Source organism: Protopterus annectens, chromosome 3.part1 (genome assembly GCF_019279795.1).
Source record: "Protopterus annectens isolate FY-2018-M chromosome 3.part1, PAN1.0, whole genome shotgun sequence".
Lineage (NCBI taxonomy): Eukaryota > Metazoa > Chordata > Ceratodontiformes > Protopteridae > Protopterus > Protopterus annectens.
The window spans coordinates 1,393,090,235-1,393,113,612 of NC_056732.1; the positions used below are offsets into that span (position 1 = coordinate 1,393,090,235).

The window sequence follows — 23,378 nt, forward strand, 5'->3', positions numbered from 1 at the left end:
ATGGTCAAGTATTTAGGAAAGGTCACTACAGATCTGGTAGAAATTTCAGCACTGCTAAGAGAGCTGACATGCAAAGATGTAACTTGGTCTTGGTTGGAACAACACCAAAGTGCATTTGATGTCCTGAAACAGAGAATTGCCAGTCTACCCACTTTAACATATTATGATGTTCAAACTCCTTTCTTGTGATGCTTCAAATTTGGTCTTGGTGCAGTCATTCTTCAAGAGGGCAGACCAGTAGCTTATGCACCCAGAACTCTGACCCAAACTGAGATGCAGAATGCTCAGATAGAGAAAGAGCTCTTGGCAATTGTGTCTGCATGTTTGAAGTTCCATGATTATATTTATGGCAGCCTTTTCAAATTGAGAGGGATCACCTGCCTTTGGTCACTATTTTGAAAAAGCCTATGCACACAGCACCTGCGAGATTGCAATGCATGATGTTGAAATTTAGAAAGGACAATTTTCACTTGGTTTACACAAAAGGCAATCGTCTTTATCTTGCTGATACTTTATCCGGATCGCACAGAAAAACACTGAACAGCATGAAAATGAGAAACCTGATTTTGAAGTCATGGATGTGAGAAATTTTTCTTCCACGTATCTTGATGAGCTTAGAACTCACACAGCTTCAGATCCAGTTCTTCAGAAGCTCAACCATTTTATCAGTCGAAGATGGCCATCAAAGCAATCTTGTTTACCACCAGATGTGTGGTGGTATTTTCCTTACAAAAATGAGATTTTGATGGAAGATGGTATCATCATGAAAGGTCCAAAAATGGTTGTTCCAAAATCCTTGCAACAGGAGTATATTAAAATGTTGCATTGTGGCCACCCAGAAACTGATTCCATCAAAAGAAGGGTGAAAATACTAGTATTTTGGCCTTCTATGTCAAAAGCTATTGAGAAAGAACTTTCACCTTGTTCTGTTTGTAAACTGCAAACCACATCACAAAAATAACCATGTCAGCTAAACCAAATTCCTGAGCTACCTTGGTCAACAGTAGCTACAGATATTCTTGAATGGAATGATCAACATTACTTGGTGTCAGTAGACTCTTATTCAAACTGGTTCGAGATTGACCTACTTCCTAAGTTGATATCTATTACTGTCATTACAAAGTTGAAAATACATTTTTCTGTCCATGGTAGTCTGCACAAAGTCATTTCTGACAATGCTGCACAGCTTACAAGTCAGCAGTTTAAAAGATTTGCTGAAACTTGGGACTTTGTTCATATTATGAGTAGTCCTGAATACCCACAATCAAACGACCTGGCTGATCGTGCAGTTCAAAGTGCAAAACAGCTGTTGGAAAAATCCAAATGTGACAATACTAATGTTTTTCTAAATCTGCTTAATCTCAGAAACATACCTCGTGACAGTCTTCTTGGTTCACCTGCCCAGAGGTTAATGTCAAGTCAAAGAAAACTTTATTGTCATTCAGAACTACACAGCAGTGTAGCTGAACGAAATTACAATGCTTAGTTCTCTATGCAGGAAACAGTTGCATATATAGATAGAGAAAAATGTATAAAATATCACAGTATAAATTTAATAAGTAGCAATTTGTAAGTAAAGTAGGACAGCAGTGACCCACACCCATCCCAGAACAGGAGACAAGGAAGACAAGGAACAACATGAAGGTAATATTGTCAAAGTAAAATTGAAACAGTAGCAGCATATCTATGATTAGACTGAATTATTGCACAGTTTGTATATTGCACTTTACAGTCCTTCAGTGTGTAGGTGAGCCACCTTAGTATCGCACTTCGTTATTGCACATCCATAAAATAAGCCCCTTGATAGACTAGTTATGTAACAGACATCATGGTTTGCTTTTCCAAAGAGTTCAACAGTCTAACGGAGAGAGGAAAGAAACTGTTTTTAGTCTGGTGGTCTTACAATGCAGGCTTCTGTATCTCCTGGCAGAGGATAGGTGAGTGTACAGACTATTGGCAGGATGTGTTAGATTGCTGGAAATCTTTTTGACCCTGTCTATGCACCGGCATTTGTGTAGATCTTCCAGAAGAGTAAGGGAGGTGCCAAAGATTCTTTCTGCTGACCTTACAACTCTCTTGAGAGCCTTCCGATCCTGATTATTACCAGACTGCAATGCTGTTGGTCGGGATACTTTCAATGTCGCCTCTATAAAAGGTCTGAAGTATGGAGCTTGGTAATTTTGCCTTCCTAAGTTTCCTTAGAAAGTGCAAGCGTTGCTGAACTTTTATGACTCTGTTGGATATATGGACTGACCAGGATAAGTTCTCCGTGAGATGAAGACCCAAGAACTTTGTACTCTTGACTCTTTCCACTGTCATCCCTTTCATCACTAGAGGTTTGTCTGGTACTTGAGATCTTCTGAAATCAACAAACAACTCCTTTGTCTTGCTGACATTCAGTGCTAGATTGTTGCTGTCACACCAGACCAGTAGTTGATCAATCTCGTTCCTGTAGGCCTCCTCCTCTCCGTCTTTGACCAGGTCTATAACAGTGGTGTCATCCACGAATTTGAATTAATTAATTAATTAATTAATTAATTAATTAATTAATTAATTAATTAATTGATTGATTGATTGATTGATTGATTGAATTAATATAAAGACAAACCAGAACTACACTGCCAATCAGTAAGAATTTGTTGGTTCCAAGTGCTAAAAAACTCAACTCCTAAAGAAGCGTTTGTCCCAAAAGTCCTACTATGATACAACCAGCAAGCCTCTGTATCCATTAAAAGAAGGAGGGATAGTGAGGATGCAGACAACAAAAGAATTTGATCAAATAGGACTTGTGAAACATTTGTGTGAAGAACTGAGATTGTACATTGTTGAGTTGCAAGACATAGAATTCAGGCAGAATCAGAAATATTTACTACCGGTGTCTGAGCCAGCGTTGCAACATTTTGCTTGTAACAGAGATTCTAATTCTCAGAGTGATTTGTCCAATGTTCCTATTCCAGAGAACATTTCATCATCTGTTCCTGTTCCTGAAACTATCCCTGAAAATCCTGAAGAACATTCCCAGTGACTATCCCTGTTGCTAAACCCAGTTCTAATTATTACATTACAAGGTCAGGTCATATCTCAAGACCTAATCCTAAATACAGGGCAGCATGGACATGATTGTTATTGTTTGTATATGTCTCTGTATAATTTGCATGCTTATCTAATTGTCATTCTCATTGTAGGACAGAATAGTCAAACAGGGAGGATGTAGATCAGAGTGTGTGTTGTACCTTTAAGAGCCATTCCAGTCAGTAAGCATATCTCAAGACCTAATCCCAAATACAGGGCAGCATGGAAATGATTGTTATTGTTTGTATATGTCTCTGTATAATTTGATTGTTATTGTTTGTATATATCTCTCTGTATAATTTGATTGTTATTGTTTGTATATGTCTCTGTATAATTTGCATGCTTATCTAATTGTCATTCTCATTGTAGGACAGAATAGTCAAACAGGGAGGATGTAGATCAGAGTGTGTGTTGTACCTTTAAGAGCCATTCCAGTCAGTAAGCATATAAGTACTGAGCACGTACAAGCAAGAGTGGCATTTTGAGTGAGCAGCCAGAGTGAAAACATGCATGTGTGTAGTAGTCAGTCAGTTAGTTTGTTTAGTTTAATGTTTCGGTCAACCATCCTGATGTGTTTGTGTGTAATAAACTACTTAAATGAACACCCAACCTCATTGTCTTATTGAACACACAAGATGAGCGACCAGGTCCATAAACTGAAGTAATTTTTCACCTGTATTTTGAGTAAAGTGGTTTATGCAGTTAGATGTATTTGCTTGAATGTTAAGTGGTATTTTGTACAAACCAATAGAAGCATTAAGGTTAGGATACTGGAACATTTTTCAGAAATACATATTAAGGATGTGAGGAATTCTATTGCTTTATATGTTATTGAATGTGTTCCTAACCATACCTTTCAACTGTCCAGAATTTTGCAGAATGTCCAGATTCTTGTCATATATATTTTTGTCGGTTCCTTATAAAATTTGTGGATTCTTGAAAATCATTCAGAACTGAATTCACTGAATAATGACAGAAATTAGACTTCATACCATTCTGGTTCGACTCTCGGCTAGAGCGTCTTCTGCGTGGAGACATGCGTGAATGGGCGTACCTTTGTTGAAGGTTGTGCATTAGGGCTGGCAACTCAGCACGTAAAAATCAACTGCCAATCATTAGCGGACCGGAGTTCCGCTGTGGCGACCCCTTACCGGGAAAAGCCGAAAGACACAACAACAACAACAACCATTGAGAAAATGCATGATAATGCATAACCTGTTATTGAGTTTGTAAGAGCAATATTTAAAATCTGTCTCTAATTTTGAGTCCCCCCCCATTATTTCTGGCTTGGTCCAGAATTATTGCAATAAGATGTTAAAAAGTATGCTCATAACACTACTAATGTTCCTGCAGTACAGTAGCTCTAGTAAAGCATGGTTTGTCTACCTGTGAACGCAGGATCCGATTTTTAAAAAGCTGATCTGTTTTGCCTATGTAAAAGCAGTACAATGTGTACAGCAAGCAATATAAATTAGATGTTGTGTATTGCAGCTTGCATATGTCTTGAAACTGTAGGAAAAGTTTGTGCCCGGATGTATAAACGTATTGTCACTATCCAAGTGATTACATGCTTTACATCTGTGGCACCTATAAGTACCCTTTCTATTTGACATTCCTTGTTCAGCAGTGCCATCTTTGTTACAAAGCAGTCTTTTTAGATTCTTTTTATTCTTGAAGGTGACTCGAGGTGACTCTCCAACAATATCTTTAAGTTTTTCATCAGCAGTGAATATGGGCCAAAACCTTCTGATAATGCCACATACTCTCTTGTTATCCATACTGTAAGATAAATTGCAGGTAAGCTGATTTCTTTGAATCCCTGATTTCATGTTCTTCTTATGTAAATCTGGTCCTTGGTTGGAGAAATATGGTTGGCCTCTTCCATTCAGAATGTTATCTTGTTCATTCACCTTTATTAGGTTTTTTGCACCATAACCCCTTGCTTCTAGATTAGAGTGCAAATTCAGAAATTCTGAATCAAACTCTTGGTCATCTGTGCAGAGCCTAGAGATCCTTATTGCTTGGTTTTCAAAAATAGTATTATGAAAGACATGGCCAGGATGCATTCTTGACCGATGTAAATAATGGTTTCTCCAGGTTGATTTTCTATATATACTGCTACTCAGACTCGAGTCGGCATGAATGCTGATCTTAACATCCAAGAAATCAATGATCTCTCTGGAAGATTTAACTTTGAATTCCAAAAATCCCGTACTACGATTGAGATATTCAGTGAATTCATCCAGTTGGCTTTCATTGCCCTTCCATAGGATAAAGATGTCATCCATGAAACGACTATAATATTTCAGATGACTATACCATGGGTTAGAATGACTCTTAACCTTCTCTTTTTCCCATTGGGCCAATACCAAGTTCGAATAGCTGCATATTGTTGAATGAACTCAATATCTTCTGGCAACCAAAGGAATTCAGTCCCTTTGATGCTATTGGATAGCTACAGGACAAGAAAATTGTAGATTGGATATTTGAAAGCATAAATATGATTGGCTATAACAAGAAGCAGGATTTATGCTGTATGCAAATCATTAACTTTGTTGCTATTGGATAGTTCTGCCACTAGGATACCAGGCATTTGATACCTTGAGATACAATAATGATTGGCTCACAGCAAAACCCAAGATATATGTTGTATACAAATTAATGAGTTTTCATTGGTTGTGACTATGTATCTGGAACATTGATTGGTTTATTCTGTTGGTTTATCCTGTCTTTAAATTCAGAGTGAGCACAGCTAAGGCATATGATCTAATGAAGGTTAGTAAGCCGAAAGCGCTTATCAGGGAATTTTACTGTGCTCCTGTTTTTGTTGTTTTTACTGAAGATTAAAGATTGTTTTTAACATTTTTACAACTGTGGTGGAACCGAGGATTTTTCCTACTACATAACTTAATTACTCTGTCACTTTTAGTAGCCTTTGTGATGTAACAGCTAAGACAAATGCAGGAAAGACAAGCTAACATAATTATTGAATGATATTTTTTTCTGCATGTGAAGTGTTCAGTATTGGATTACAGGGAAGGAAATCACTTTTTGAAAAGAACTCTATATCAAAGTAACATGTCTTCCTATAATTATTTTGAAAGAAGTAGATATGTAATGTTCATAGGTTCATAGGTAGGTACTAGGCTATCTGCCTGAGGGCATTTATAAGCCTTGCTAGAGTGTGTCGGCTTTTGCCGCCCCATTGATTAATTAACTGATCCTCTGTCAAGCAGAGCCAATGAAGTGATCCCAGGGGTGTATTTTCTGTTACCCTTCCACTTGCCAAGGTTTCTCTTGAAGAGTGTTAGTGAGGGGCTCTGCCTAATGTAATTTGGAATTTTGTTCCAAAGCATGGGAAGTCTCTTTGACAGGATTCTATCCCTCCAGCATGTTCTATTTATTGCTGTGGCAAGGTTTAGCTCACTAGAGCGCGTGGCTCGCAGTGACTTGGATTTCTTTAGGTGGAGCATGTCCATCAATTCTGAGTTGGACATGGCTTTGTAAGTCAGGCAGAGATCACCTCTGAGTAAGTGATATGCCACTGAGTACAGCCGGAGTTTTTTCAGTCAGGTTGCATAGGACATATGTTTGAGGCCAGTAATCCTCTTGGTGAGGTACTTTGGTGGTCTTTCCAGCTTCCGGAAGTGTCTTGTGAGGTACGTCCCAAATGGGGCATTGTACTCTATGATGGGTCTGATGAGTGACGAGTAGAGGAGCACTATAACCTCTTTATTTCTAGATGCGAACCCTTTAGTAAATAGATGGGCCACATAGAAGGATTTCCTAACTACTTTGGCAATATGATTGTCAAAGGAGAGATTACTATTTACCTGGGTCCCCAGATCTTTTATTACCTCTTCTGTATTAAGGGGGCTGCCACCTATGTGGTAATTCGTGGGTGTTTTGTTTTTCTCAAATGGGTTCCATTGACTATGCATTTTTTGGCATTTAGCTTGAGGCCATGACTTTGACACCAGGTGTCTGTCTCAGTAAGGCCCTTTTGGAGGATGTCCATGTCAGCTGGAAAGTCAGTTATGGCTCCCAGTTTGCAGTCATTGGCGAACGTGGTTAGCCATAGTCCTCATGTGTTTGCCTGTACTTCTGAGAAGTATATGCCGAACATTAGGAGTCCCAGGACCAAGCCTTGTGGGACACGACTTGTGACTGATTTAGAGTCGGACCTGGAGCCTGCTAATCTTACAGTGTGAGTTCTGTCTGTAAGGCATTTGGCAACACATCTCATGACATAGGGGTTTATGTTTAGGCTGGTGAGTTTTTCTGTAATACCCGAGTGGGGAATGGTGTCGAAAGCTTTGGCGAGGTCAAGGTAGGCTGTGTGACCCACCTTTCCCTTGTCTATGGCCTTGGTGACTGTATCAAAAAAGTCAACCAGGTTTAGTAGGCATGATCTTCGCTTAACAAAGCTGAACTGGGTCAGGTCAAGTGTTTGGAGGTACCCAATGTCTTTGTTAATGAGTTCCATGATGATGCATTCTGTAGCCTTGCAGACCAGGCTAGTCAGGCTTATGGGGCAATAGTTACCAGGGTCAGTTGTGGCCCCTCCTTTGTGGAGTGGAATAACTGTTGCTGTGCACCATTCTATGGACACATAGCCTGTGGAGAGGCTGAGGTTGAACTGCATGTTTAGTTGGGGAGTTAGTTTGTTCTGTAGTTCTTACAAGACACAGCCTGGGACACCATCTGGCCCCACTGAAATGTATTTTTGGCTTTTGAAAGGGCTGTTTTCACCTGAGCGTCTGTGATTTCCAGGACACTATACTTTTCTGGTATTGTTGTGGGCCCTTTTGGGGCTGAGAGGGGGGTGAAGTTTGCACTGAATCTATCTGCCAGGATGTTGGCAATATCAGTAGGTTCAGTATATTTTGTGCTATTTTGCACTAGTTCAGTGCATATCTGTGAGTTGCCACTTAGATTCTTAACATAGCTAAAGAAGGCTTTGTGGTTATCTTTTGAATCCTTGGCTATTTTTCTTTCAAAGTTAGCCTTGGATGATTTTATGAGGGACCTTAGTTTCTTACTGATACTGATCAGGGATGTCTTTCCTTCTTGGGATTTGCTTTTTTTCTGAACTAGTTTCCTCCTTCTGTTGTATAGCCTGTTTATGACTGGGGTCCACCAGACTAGTTTTCTTCTCTTAGAGGAGTGAGTCTTGGTTTTGCTAGGGATGGCACGATCCATGCCTCATTGTAGGTGCTCATAGAGTGCATTTGCAAAGGTTTCTGCATCTTGGGCAGCTTTATCCTTTAGTGTGCGGCTGTGAAACTTACCGCCTCTGTCTTAAGTAAGGTGAAGTTTGCTTTAGAAAAGATTTTACTGTGGTTTCCTTAGTTGGGGGTGGTGGTGGGGTGTGGACATCCAGAGTGATTAGTTTATGGTCTGATCTAACCAGTGTCGGGTTGACCTGTGGTGTGGAACATCTCTCGCCCATGTTGGTGATGACCAGGTCCAATATGTTTTAACCTCTGGTAGGGGAGTTTACCAACTGATCCAGGGCATTTGAGTCGATGAATTCCAGAAAGCGCTGGGCCTGGGAGTTTGTACTCGAGTAGTTTTTCCAGTTAGTGGTAAGGTAATTGAAATCACCCAATATCAGGGTGTTCGGTAGGACCTTTGTGTTTTCCAGTGTCTCCAGAAAGGTGGAGTGGTGCTCCTGGGTCATGGAGGTTAATCTGTAGCAGGCCACAATTTGCATTGCAGATTTGCCCAATGTTAGTTGCACATGGATGATCTCAGAGGTATCATGCTGTGCCTCTAACCTGAAGGTGTAGGTATCCTTGATGAATATGGATACACCCCTTCCATTTGTGTTTCAGTCCGTGTTCTGTGGCTGAAACATGTGGTATGAGTTGTAGCCCAGTAGTGCTGGGGTGCTGTCTGGAGCCTTGAACCAGGTTTCAGTTACTGCACAGATGTCGACGTTCTCTATACTGAGGAGTGCTTTGAGCGCATGCATTTTGAGATTTAAACTCCTGGCGTTGATTAGCATAACCCTCAGTTTTTTGTTAATTGTGCTGTTTATGGAGGTGGGTTTGACTTTTGAGCCTTGCCTAAAAAAGGCACTATGGGGGCAGCAAGAGCCTTGGCCAGTATTCGAAAGCCTAGGGGTGACAGGTGCAAGCCATCTCTTGTGAAGCAACGCGGCTTGTCGTCCCAGGCTGACAAACACTGGATCCCCTTTGAATGACACCAGAAGCTTAGCCAATTGTTGAAATTGATCATATTTTTCTTTATACTGAGGTATCATTCTTGGTGAGGGCAGGATGCTGCTCAGGGTCAGGGTAATACCAGCCTAGGCTACATGATCAGAGAGCTCTTCCATGTCTCTTTTCATGTAGTCCAGGGAGGTTCGTCTCAGGTTATTCACACCAACATGAACAATGACAGAGTCATATTTGTACTTGTTCTGGAGTGACCTGAGTGCTTGTGTTATGTGGCGGATTCTGGCTCCCGACAGGCAGCTAACAGTAACCTTCTGCTTGTCCAGCCTAGTGAGTGGGACGTCAGTGTGCCTGACTATAGCGTCACCTATTACTAGTGTGTTAGGTATGTTATTTCGCCTTAAGGGCTGTGATTGTGCGGCACACTGACTTTGTGTTTTATGTGTTGTCTGGTTTGTGACGGGAGGTGCAGGTTGTTTGTGTCTGCTTTGGAGGTCTCTGATGCTTTTGCAGGTTTTTATTTTGTGTATTTATGTGTATTTTTTGCCAGTGCTGGTTTAGCAGGTCTATGTGTGGTTGGAGGTGTGGTGCAAGTGTTATCCTTCTTTTCTTGACTGTCTATTCCAGTCTTGGGTGGAGACAGCTTAGCCTCCAGTTTGGCTGGATAACTGCATCTCTCGCATATGTTAGTGTTTTGTGGTAGGAGGAGAGGGTTGTCCTTGTACATGAGGCAGGTGTAACATTGCCTCAGGATACCCAGATTCACCAGCTGGAGAGTGCACCTGAAATTGCCCTTTGGTCATGCGTGAAAAGTAGGGTGAGCTGCTTAGTCGCTTGGTTGGTGAGGGGTGAATAAAGAGCTTTGCACTGCTGGGAAATCAAGTATCAGGGTATATTAGTGCTTGCTATTAGGTCTGAGCAAGAGCTGGGCTGTATGATGCTTTTTGAGTGCTTAGGTTGAGAGTTAGACTAGTTTCAAGGGAAAAACTGAAGAGGAGACTTAGTGGAGCCGGGAATAATTTAACCCTAGCTAACAGGCGCTGCCCAGCACGCAAAACCATGCAAACATGGTTTTTATAGCAGGGAAATGAAAGCGATAGAAATTAGCAGAAAATGGCCAATAAACTACTAACTTCTAGGCTGGAACCACTCCTCCAGGTACATATAGGCTGCTCAAAGCTCCCCTCTCTCACAGGTGAACAGAGAAACTTTATTTTATCCAAGTAAGATATGGGCAACTCAGAAACTTGTAACATAGCCCTGAATTCAGCACTAGCCTGAAAACTGGACTATACTAGCTTAGAAAGCCAGGAAACAAGGAATTTTTTTTTTGAAAATATAAGGCAAAAATAGTAAAAAATACACTTAAAACAGCTTTAAACGACTGCAAACGATCAGAAAAGGCTATTGCACTTTAGTATGTAGCCTACAACAGTTAAATAAATTATTTAAACAAAAAATGACTTTTTAAATGTGCAGGCAGTCAAATAAGTACAATATGTGAAAATAAACAAGCTTTTAAATCACAATAAATGCTGGAAAATCGGCATTTAGGCGGGAAACAGTTAAGTACAGCAAGAAAGTACAAAAAACTGATACTTAATCACTCCAAAGTCTCTCTTCTAAGCTAGAAGGCTTGTATCAGTTTAAGGCTTTCTAGTGTTTTCCAGTAGGTTAGTTACAGGAAAGAAGGAAACAAGCACAGATGTGGTCTTTTAGACCATAAAGTTGAAAGAGATGGACAAACTGCCCAAATGGTCAATAAACTACAATTTCTGGGCCAAGAACCACTCCTCTTGTGGTAGACAAGCTACCTAGTGCTTACCACTCCCACTGATAAGCTAGAAGGTTTTCCTCCAACACAGAAAGGCTTGCGGGGGCTCAGAAGCTTACCAACAGTCCTGGATACAGCAACTCTATATCTGGATTAGGCTAGTTACAGGAAAGGTGGGAAACAAGCGCAAGTGGGGCTTTTAAACCAGAAAGTTGAAAGAGATGGAAAAAACTGCCCAAACGGCCAATAGCTGCAATTTCTGGGCCAGGAACCACTCCTCTTGTGATAGATAGGCTACCTAGTGCTTACCACTCCCACTGATAAGCTAGAAGGCTTCCCTCCAACACAGAAAGGCTTGGGGGGCTCAGAAGCTTACTAACAATCCTGGATACAGCAATGCTGTAACCGGACTAGGCTAGTTATAGGAAAGGCGGGAAACAGGCACAAGTGTGGCTTTCAAACCAGAAAGTTGAAAGAGATGGAAAAAAACTGCCCAAACAGCCAATAGCTACAATTGCTGGGCCAGGGACAACTCCTCTTGTGGTACATAGGCTACCTAATGCTTACCACCCCCACTGATAAGCTAGAAGGCTTCCCTCCAACAATGAAAGGCTTGGAGGGCTCAGAAGCTTACAAAGTGTCCTAGATACAGGAAATCTGTACCTGGACTAGACTAGTAACAAGAAAGGCAGGAAACAAGCGCAAACACAGGCTTTTAAATCAGAAGATTGAAAGAGATGGAAAAGCTTCCCAAACTGCCAATAAACTATAATTTCTGGGCCAGAAACCACTCCTTCTGTGGTAGATAGGTTACCTAGTGCTTACCACTCCCACTAATAAGCTAGAAGGCTTCTCTCCAACACAGAAGGGCTTGGGGGCTCAGAAGCTTACCAGCAGTCCTGGATACAGCAAATCTGTACCTGGACTACACTAGTTACAGGAAAGGCAGGGACCAAACGCAAACACGGGCTTTTAAACCAGAAAGTAGAAAGAGATGGAAAAACTGCCCAAATGGCCAATGAACTACAATTTCTGGCCAAAACCCACTCTTCCCATGGTAGATAGGCTACCTAGTGCTTCCCACTACCACTGATAAGCTAGAAGGCTTCCCCAACACAGAAAGGCTTGGGGGGGCTCAGAAGCTTATCAACAGTCCTGGATAAAGCAAGTCTGTATCTGGACTAGACTAGTTACAGGAAAGGCTGGAAACAAGTTTAGAATTTTTTTTCTGCAAACCATTTTAAGTATTCAAATGTTGCATTACCAAATGTATTTATTGTACAAGATAGCCTTATATTAATGCTTTTCACTGTCATTAAATGTAGCATTTTTGCAAAGTTCAAAATATTATTTTGTTACAAGTATTGTTACAGCATTGAAACAAACTACAGCAAAAATTATCTTAACAGTATTCCATCTTAAATATTTAAACTTTAATAAGCACATTATTTCTAGCAACCAGAAAACATTTCTCATGCTTAAGAGCTGCACGGAAACAGTAGTAATAATTCCTCATAGAGTGGTATTTCTTGATAGAACAAATGTATTAATTCTTTACATTCCACCTGATAGAGAAAAACATGTATTAATCAATAATTTACAGTCACAAAGACCTCCTCTACTAGAAATGCTGGGAAAGAACCAGTTGGAACGAGATAAAAAGAATCGTGAATCTGTTGAGCAAAAAAGAATGAAAACAATACTCCACCAGCAGTGGGAAAAAGGACGAGAGATGAAAGCAGAACAAAAATATCAACAAGTCCATGAGAAACAAAGGTCTGTAAATGTCTTTAATGTCATATTCTTTGTTTAAAATACCAGAACTGTAGTACACACACACACACACACACACACACACACACACACACACACACACACACACACACACACACACACACACACACACACAAACACAAACCAGGATGAAGTTTGTTACATTTATAAGTAATAAATTAATTTGTTTTCACATGTACAAATAAAAATATATTATTACTAGTACTAAATGAAAAGTGTTTGAATTTGTAGTGTTCCAGCAGTACTGTTTTACTGTTTCAAATTCACATAATACAAAGGTTGATAGCCACTTATGATACCATATACCCACTATTAGTATCAATCTTTTTCCCACTCATGGAAGTATGTTAGTTACATTGTTTTCATATAATTTCAATAGTACCAGTTCTGGCAAAACTTCTCCACCATCATTGTTTTCTGATTTTCTACCACATCTAGGTCATGTCCATGGCAAATTTTTTTAAACACTTGTATTAAATTATTTCTTAAGACATAGGCAAACACATATAAACAGAATCCAGAAATGGGGTCCAAATGGAGAGATGATAAGCCAGTAAACAAAGGAGAGCAGTATTGCTGGAACTGAATTCATCCTCAAGTCTTGATGAGTACCTTCTTGAGGTGGACCCTGTTCTTCATAAAAATCTCATCAAGACGATGCTGATATATAGACTGCATTTTATATAGTGTATATCATGGACAGAAGTAGGTTAAAAAATAAAAAAAGATTCCTGGATGCACAAGACCCAGGATAAAAAAAAGTGCCCAATGCTGGTAGACGCACTGGTGCCAGGACTAGAAAAAATGACAGTGTAGAATCCTCACGACACAAAAACATTCCTCAATGGGGTTAGGCCAGGCCTAGGGGGAGGATGCCCTCCGCCCCCCCCCCCAATTTTAGAAGGAAGTAGCAGTCCACAAAAATCATAAGACCTGATAGGCCAAAAAAGAGCTGTAAAAATGACTACTGAGGATAACAAAGAAATTATGTATTGTTACTGTTATGCAGGAAGCCCTGAATTTCCAGAGAGAAGATACGCAAAAAAGATTAAAAGAGAAATTACAGGAAAGAAAAGTACTTCCATAAGAAAAACTGTCAGAAGCTTTAAATAAAAATGTATGTTCATTAATGCAACAGATTTATGAAAAACATTATATAGACTAAGAAACCTTGGGCCATTTGGAAAAAGAAGAGACTGTGGAAGTACAAAAATATAAAGAGCAAACTCTATAGACTTTTGAAAGGTATAAAAAATAAATATGAACATGGGAAAGAAAGAGAGATCTGATATGGTGCAGTATTTATGCAAATGAGAAAGTTAAATTAATCAACACAAAAAAGGCAGCCTGAAAGATATTCAAAGAGAAATACAGGCAAGGGCATCCAGATATGGAAAAATTCACACAAAAAAATATCAGAAAGAGGGAATGTAGAACAGAAGATTAATAAAGTAGCAGTTAAAAAAAAACAGAAGATGAAGTTATGGAGTACTTGCGAAGTGAAGGATTTAGTGCAGAAAGTGTGACAGATGTTACATGTTACATCACAGCATGATGAAACGAGTCCTAATGTAAGGACTAACAGGAGGAGCAGGAGACATCTGAAGAAGAAATATGGACATAGGAAAGAAAAAGAGATTTAATATAGTGCAGTATTTATGCAAAGCAGTAAGCAAAACTAAATAATACAAAAAGAGCAGAACCAAAGATATTTGAAGAGAAATATAAGCAAAGGCATCCAGATATGGAAAATTTTACAATACAAAAAATAAGAAAACAAAGAGGAAAAGCAGAAAGAGGATTAATATTAGAGAAGTTCAAGAAACAGAAACTGAGGTTTTGGATTATCTGCAAAGTGAAGGATTTAACGTAGAAAATCTAACTCAGATAACATCACAGCAATATAGAGCAATGGATCCCCACATTAAGGAGAAACCAGTGGAGTGAGAAACATCTGATCAGTTGCCATGTGAAGATACTATGGAGTTTTTCACAGGAAATGAGTAAAAACATTCAGCTGAAGTTGCACAACAAGAGAAGGAACAAATCTAATGCAGTCAATAGGCCAGTGATCTCCCATATGAAAGAGCAATGGATGACACAGGATGAAACTGAAGTGACTGTGGTACAGGAAGATGCTCTGGAACTTTCTATAGAATGCCCACAGGATATGGAGACCAAAGAAAGTGTCCTCAGTTTAGAAGAGAAGAGTTGCTTGATTTAATAGAAATGGACAGACATATTAAGATCAATTAAAGAAATAGACTACAGAAAGTCAATAAAACCCCAAAAGTTATAAGTTTAATAAAAGAAATGAACACAGTAATTAGGACCATCCATAGAGATTCATATGATATAACAGAAGTAAATTGGATATATTACTGTGCAGCTAAATTAATAACAAGGTCTTACCACAAAAACACAGGACAGTAAGGAAAAGGAAGGGGAGAAATTGAATGTCATCACGGAAGTATCAAGTTGAGAAAACTATTAAGCAATTAAGACAATGAATATCACTGTCAGAAGAGTATAGAAGAGGGAACAGATGAACAAACATACTCAGAAAAATAGATGAGATAAAAGCAGTGTGCAGTATCAGAACAGATCAGGTTCTGTCGTGCACTATTGGAAGTAATAGACTAAAAATCTCAGCACAGGCAATAAAACTTAGCAGATATGCAAATAAATATAAAGGAAAACAACAAACTAACCAATTTACTGATGACCCAAAAAGTTTTATATTGAAAAAATGACCACAGGTGGCAAGACAAATTCAAGGAACAAAATATAATCCACTGAGACAAGTTTTAATTCCTAAAACAAGTTGTGTAAGCGCTTTCTTCTTGTTTCAATGAGCAAGACTTCATCAGACAAACAGAGCTAATGCAAAATGTAGCTATTTAAAGTGTCACATGCTAAACATCAATTAGCTTCTAAAAGCAAAAGTTGCAAATATTTTAAAACATTTCATTATAAATACAAATACTAAATGAATAAGCATGAATAAATAAGCAAGCAGGAATAAAACTGACCAAGAATGAACATGCACACTAAGGATGACCTGATTTTAAAAAATATTATAAAAAGCTTTGTTTTAAAAACTATACTAAATAATTACTTGATGTGCAAAATGAGCAATTAATTTAAAAGAACTACCCACTAGTAAAATCAAGTATCCACTATTATCCAGCCTGTCAGTTAACTAATATACTACAAAAAATACAAAAGAGTATAAAAAATCACAAAAGTATTTCTACTAAGGTCCAGTGATGTAAACAAGCAACAAATATACAGAAGAAATAATCCATTACCTCTGCAGACTCTTCAGTTTTAAAACACAAGACGGAACATACATCATTTAGCCCTGGAGCATTGTAGGAATTCAATTTTATTTGCCATAATAATTCACACTTTTGCTTTTAGAAGCTAATTGATGTTCAGCACATGACACTTTAAATAGCTGCATTTTACATTAGTTCTGTTTGTCTGATGAAGTCTTGCTCATAGAAGCAAGATGAAAGCGCTTACACAACTTGTTTTTATGAATTAAAACTGGTCTTTGTGGATTATATTTTGTTCCTTGGATTTGTCTTGCCACCTGTGGTCATTTTTCAGCATTTTTTGCAGTTATTTTTTACAAGTTTGCTAGAAGTTTTATATTGAGTTAGGAAACAAGACAAAAAAAATTGAAACACCACCAAAAAGAAGAACTAGATACATTCTGGAGGAATATCTATGAAGATCCTGTGGAACTAACAAAGATGCTAAATGCTGAGAAGTAAAAGAAGGAATGTTTGTCTTTCAGCTTTTCCCGGTTAGGGGTTGCCACAGCAGAACTCTGGTCCGCTAATGATTGGCAGTAGATTTTCATGAACGTCGAGGTGCCAGTTCGATGTTCAACCCCACCAAAAGGGCAAATATCTATCCCAGCAGAGTGCTGCCCCCCTGACATCTCAGATGCTCAGGTAAGAGCCGCCCTCTCCAAAGCAAAAAACACAGCATCAATGGGACCAGACGGTGTCCCAGACTGCGTCCTACATGAACTCCAAGAACAGCTAAACCCAAACATAAAACTACTGTTCAATCTCAGCCTTACTACAGGATATGTGCCCAAAGAGTGGCGTACAGCAACAGTGGTCCCTCTCCATAAAGGTGGTGCCTCAACGGATCCTGGAAACTATTGCCCCATAAGCCTGACCAGCTTGGTCTGCAAAGCTATGGAAAGGATCATCATGGACCTCATAAATAAAGATATTGGGGACCTACAGACACTGGATCCTACCCAGTTCGGCTTTGTTAAGGGCAGATCCTGCCTCTTAAACCTGGTTGATTTATTTGAAACAGTCACAAGGCCATTGATGAGGGGAAGGTGGTCCACACAGCCTACCTGGACCTCACAAAAGCCTTCGATACAATACCCCACTCAGGCATTATAGTAAGCTCACCAGCTTAAATATAAACCCCTATGTCACTAGATGGATTGCAAACTGGCTCAAGGACAGAACCCACATGGTTAGAATTGCTGGAGCCATGTCAGACTCCAAACCAGTTACAAGTGGTGTCCCACAAGGCTCAGTCCTGGGACCTCTCTTGTTTGGTATATATTTCTCGGAGGTACAGGCCAACACGGAAGGACTGTGGCTGACCAAGTTCGCAGATAACTGCAAACTGCGCACCATAATTGACTCTCCAGCTGACACAAGCATCCTCCAAAAGGGCCTCATAGAAACAGACAACTGGTGCCAGAGCCATGGCCTCAAGATAAATGCCAAAAAGTGTATAGTCATCCCCTTTGGCAAAAACAAAGTGCCCACAAATTACCACATAGGTGGTAATCCATTAAGTACAGAAGAAGTAATTAGGGACCTGGGGACCCAAGTTGATAGCAATCTCTCATTTGACAACCACGTGGCCAAATTGGTTAGAAAAACATTTTATATAGCCCACCTAATCATGAAGGGATTCACATCTAGATCAGGGGAGGTCATCGTGCCTCTTTACTCATCCCTCATCAGGCCCATAATTGAGTACAATGCCCCTTTTGGGATGTACCTTACCAGACACCTGCAGCAACTGGAAAGACCCCAAAAGTACCTCACCAAGAGGATCAAAGGGCTCAAACAGATACCATATGCTGCCCGGTTAAAGAAACTCCAGCTCTACTCAGTGGCATACCGCCTGTTCAGAGGCGATCTGTGCCTGATGTATAAAGCCATGTCCATCCCAGAATTAATGGACATGCTGCACCTCAGAAAATCCAAATCCCATCGAGCTACACGCTCGAGAGACTTGAACCTCAGCACTGAAATAAATAGGAGATGCTGGAGGGACAGATTCATAACCCAGAGGCTCCCTTCACTCTGGAATAAAATCCCAGTCCAGGTTAGGCAGAGTCCCTCATTGACTCTCTTCAAGAGGAATCTTGATGAGTGGATGGGAGATAATAGGTTTACCCCAGGTATCACTTCTGTGTCACTGTTAGACAGAGGCACAGTATACTAACCTCGAAAAAGGGCATAGCAAAATAAATTTAAAATGGGTGGCGAAAGCCAAACACATTCTGGCTAGGCTTATAAATGCCCTAGGGCAGATAGCCTAGTATGAACCTATGAACCTGTGAACCTTCACCGAAGGCATGCCCATTTACGCATATCTTTCGAACGCCCACCCAACCTCGGGGAGGACATGCAGACTCCACACAGAAGGCACTCCCCGCACTCCAGCCGAGAATCGAACGGGAGAACCTCTTGCTGTGAGGCAACAATGCTACTGCTGCACCACCATGGATGCTCCAAGTAAAAGAAGGAATAAGAACTAAAAATGTACAGGATATGAAATGGAATGAAGTAATAGCCAGAGAGGTTGAAACAAAGTTAAGAGATGTTCCTAATTGGAAAACTGCAGGCCCAGATGCAGTGCCTAACTTCTGGCTAAAGGTATTAACATCTTTACATGAAGATTTAGCCATGAGTAAGAACTATTTATATGTGCACCCTGACCAGACACCAGCCTAGTTAACAATAAGAAAAACAATACTCCTACTTAATAGTGAACTTGCAAGCTATCCTAGAAGATATAACCAACAACTTGCCTTCCGACGATGTATAAACTATACACTGGAATTGATGCCATCAGAGTTTAAAGTCATTTAGAAGAAAATTCAATCATGGCAATAGAACAAAAGGATATTAAAAGAAAGTCATATGGAACAAAGGATCATTTGCTGTTAAAGTCATAATGGAGAACTGTAAAAATGGATGAATCTAAGTATGTCATGGACAGACTATAAAAAAGCATCTGACAGTATCCCACGTTCATGGATAAAAGAGTGCTTAAAAATCTATAAGATATACACTACACTGATCAATTACATTACAGAGACCATGAAATAGTGGCAAATCACTATGCAGTTAAGCCATCATAACTGACAAATTATGATTCCAGGGATAAACATACAAAGGGGATATTCCAGGGTGACTCACCGTCACCATTGCTATTTTGTCTTGCTCTTAATCCATTAAGTTGTCTATTTAACATATTAGGTCATGGCTACAATTTAGCTCCCAGAAAACAACAAAGTATAAAGACTTCTAATCTTCTTTTTGCAGATGATTTAAAACTGTATAGTTCATCAGATGAGGAACTGAAAGCACAACGGCAAGTCGTCAAAACTTTTTCAGATGATGTATGAATATAATTTGGTCTTGTTAAATGTGTAAGAGCAACCTTTAAATCAGGAAAGCTGCAGCACCAATAAAACATTAGTTTGGGACAGGAATGTGATATAAAAGAACTTAACCACAAGTGAGTGTATAAATATTTGGGAATTGATGGTGGCTCAGCAATAAAACATGAACAAACATGAATAAAACTTAGTAAGGAATATTTTAGAAGACTTAAATTAATACTGAAAACAACGTTGACATGTAGGAACAAAGTCCAAGCTATAAACCAATTTGCTCTTCCTGTCTTAACTTACAGTTTTGGAGTCATTGACTAGCCCCAAAAGGTGATGGACAGGTTGGACAGAAGAACAAGAAGGATGCTTCATGCTCATCAATGATTTATAAAACTCAGTGCATACCAAGATTATATATTCCCCGTTCTAAAGGAGGTATGGGTCTCCTTGAAACTGATTACGCATATAGAAAATCTAACATCACAGCAGTATAGAGCAAAGGATCCCCAAGTTAAGGAGAAACCAGTGGAGTGGGAAACATGTGATCAGTTGCCATATGAAGATACTTTGGAGCCTTTCATAGGAAACCAGTAGAAATGTTATGCTGAAGTTGCACAACAAGAGAAGGAACAGGAAACTGTGGCAACTCTGACACAGTCAATGTTGTGGAGTAATAGGCCAGTGAGCTCCAATATGAAGGAGTAATGGATGACACAGGATGAGACTGATAAGAATGTGGCACAGGAAGATGCTCTGGAACATTCTATAGAATGCCCGCATGAAATGGAGAACAAAAAATGTGCCCCAAGTTTAGAAGAAAATTATATAAGAGAATATTTACTTGATTTAAAAGAAATGGACAGACATATTAAGATCAACGAAAGAAATAGACTACAGAAAGTCAATAAAACCCCAAAAGTTAAAAGTTTGATGAAACAAATGAACACTGTAAATAGGACTATCCACAGTGATTCATGTGATATAACAGACATAAATAGAATACATTACTGTGCAGCTAAATTAATAACAGATAGTCTTACCACAAAAACATGGGGTGGTAAAGGAAAGGAAGGGGAGAAATTGAATCACATCATGTAAGTATAGCATAGAGGACACTATAAAGTAATTAAGACAAGAAGTGTCACTGTTAGAAGATTATAGAAGAGGTAACAGATGAACAAAAATACTTTGAAAAACAGATGTGATAAAAGCAATGCTCAGTATCAAAACAGATTAGAGTCTATTGTGCACTATCGCAAATAATAAACTAAAATACCAGCACAAGCAGAAAGCCTTAGAAGATAGGCAGATAAATATAAAGGAAAAGTACAAAATAAGCACTTTACTAATGACCCAAAAAAGTTTTATAAAAGATTAGGAAACAAGGCAAAATGAATTGAAACACCACCTAAAAAAGAAAAAATAGACACATTTTGGAGAAATATCTATGAAGATCCTGTGGAACATAACTTAGTTGCTAAATGGATAGAAGAAGTAAAAGAAAGACTAAGAAGTTCAAATGTACAGGGTATGAAATGAGAAGTAAGGGACAGAGAGATTGAAACAAAGTTAAGAAAATCTCCTAACTGGCAAACCCCCGGGCCAGATGCAGTCCTTAACTTCTGGCTGAAAGTATTAACATCTTTACATGAAGATTTAACTGTAAGAACTATTTATATGTGAAACCTGACCAGTCAACAGCCTGGTTAACAATAAGAGAAATAATACCCCTACTTAAGAGCGAACCTGCAAGCTATCCTAAAAACTATAGCTCAGTAACTTGCCTTCCAACGACATGTAAACTGTACACTGAAATTTATGCCAACAGAGTTTATGACAATAGAACAAAAGGGTAATGAAAGAAAGTCATATAAATCAAAGGATCATTTGCTGTTAAATAAAGTCATAATGGAGAACTGTAAAAAGGGGAAGAGTCTAAGTATGGCATGGATAGACTATAAAAAAGCATTTGACAGTCTCTCAGATTCATGGCTAAAAGAGTGCTTAAAAATATATATGATTCACTCTTCACTGATCAATTACATTACAGAAACCGTGAAACAGTGGCAAACCACTTTGCAGTTAAGCCATGATAAAGGAAAAATTATTATTCCAGAGACAAAAATTCAAAGTGGGATATTTCAGGGTGACTCTTTGTCACCACTGCTATTTTGTCTTGCCCTTAATCCATTAAGTTGTCTACTTAACAGATTAGGTCACGGCTACAATCTGGCTCTCAGAAAACAACAATGTGTAAAGACGTCTTATCTTCTTTTTGCAGCTGATTTAAAACTAGAGTTCATCAAATGAGGAGTTGAAAGCACAACTGCAAGTGATCAAAACCTTTTCAGATGATATAAGAATGTCATTTGGTCTTGATAAATGTGCAAAAGCAACCTTTAAGGTAGGAAAGCTGCAGCACCAACAAAACATCAGTTTGGGACAGGAATGTGATATAAAAGAACTTAAGCAAGCTGGAGTGTATAAATATTTGGGAATTAATGAAGGATCAATAAAACATGAACAAATGCGAATAAAACTCAGTAAGGAATATTTTAGAAGAGATAAATTAATACTGAAAATAGCATTGACATCTAGGAACAAAGTCCAAGCTACAAACCAATTTGCTCTTCCTGTCCTAACCTATAGTTTTGGAGTGCTTGACTGGCCCCAAAAGGTGCTGGATAGGTTGAACAGGAAAACAAGAAGGATGCTCCATGCTCATCAAATCATTTATAAAAAAAAAGTGCATACCAAGATTATATATTCCCCATTCTGAAGGAGGTATGGACTTCCTCAAAATTGATTACATGTGTAGATCTACAATCGTAGGGCAGTCATGCATATCTGCTGATCTCACAAGACCCAAACATATTGGAAGTTGTGAAACATGAGGAGAATAAGTCTAAGATGACTTCCCTGCTTAGTTTATCAGAAGCATATTGGCCTCAAGCGGGAATGGAAATCAAACCAGAGGTAGATAAAAAATCAGGCAGCAACTGAATGTGCCAAAAAACAAAAGAAAGAATATAAGGTGAAGGATCAGATGAGACATCAATAAATATGGAAAATCCATAAGTAGAGTTGGAAGTATAGAAAGCTCTTGTAACAACTTCATGTTGATGAGGATCAAACTCAGGAATGGTTAAGCAGAAGTGAATTTAAACCAGAAGACAAAAGGTTAATATTGGGGGCCTAAGAAAGTAGACTACGTACACGTTGGTTTACAAAGTTCATTGAGCATGTGGAGAAACAGACAAATGTGGGTTGTGTAAAACAGAAGTGGAAACTGTCGCACATCTTGTTGCGATATACTAATGGCAGAAGGACTATATACTGAAAGTCATAATGTGGCAAGACTGTTTCATTGGGGATTGTGCAAACATAATATTGAAATAGCTGAAAAACACTGGAAACATGAGCCGCAAAGCATCATAGATAATGATGAAGGTTATATCACATGGGATTACTCATTACCAACAGTTCAAAATAATTGACACGAGAAAAACTGATAGAGTAGTCCACGAAAAGAAGACAAAAGTAGCATTGATCATTGAAATTGCTACATCCAGTGACAACAGTGTCTTACATACAGAGAGATCGAAAGTCATAAAATACCAGGATTTGCAGGCAGAAACAAGGGCAGTGTGGAAGAAGAATATACAGACAGTTCAAATAGTAGGAGCAACGGGTCTTATAAAAAAAGAATTGATAATCATAATTAGATACGTTACTGATACATGTAACTCCATATGAATTGTACAAGGAGTCATTACTGGTCATATTGTGAGTGTTGTGAAGAGCACTTCTGGCTAACATCAAAGACTGAAATAATACTAATTCCATGAACTTTAATCATATTTTGACTTAGGAATGG

General features: G+C 39.0%; 1 protein-coding gene across 1 annotated transcript in view; it reads left to right on the forward strand.

Moving 5' to 3' along the window:
- LOC122798476 overlaps positions 1-23,378 on the forward strand; it is an 820,137-nt gene that overhangs the window by 689,113 nt on the left and 107,646 nt on the right. The window contains exon 8 of the mRNA XM_044067429.1: positions 12,632-12,804. Within this exon, the coding sequence (XP_043923364.1) occupies positions 12,632-12,804 (173 nt within the window). The remainder of the gene's footprint in view (positions 1-12,631; positions 12,805-23,378) is intronic.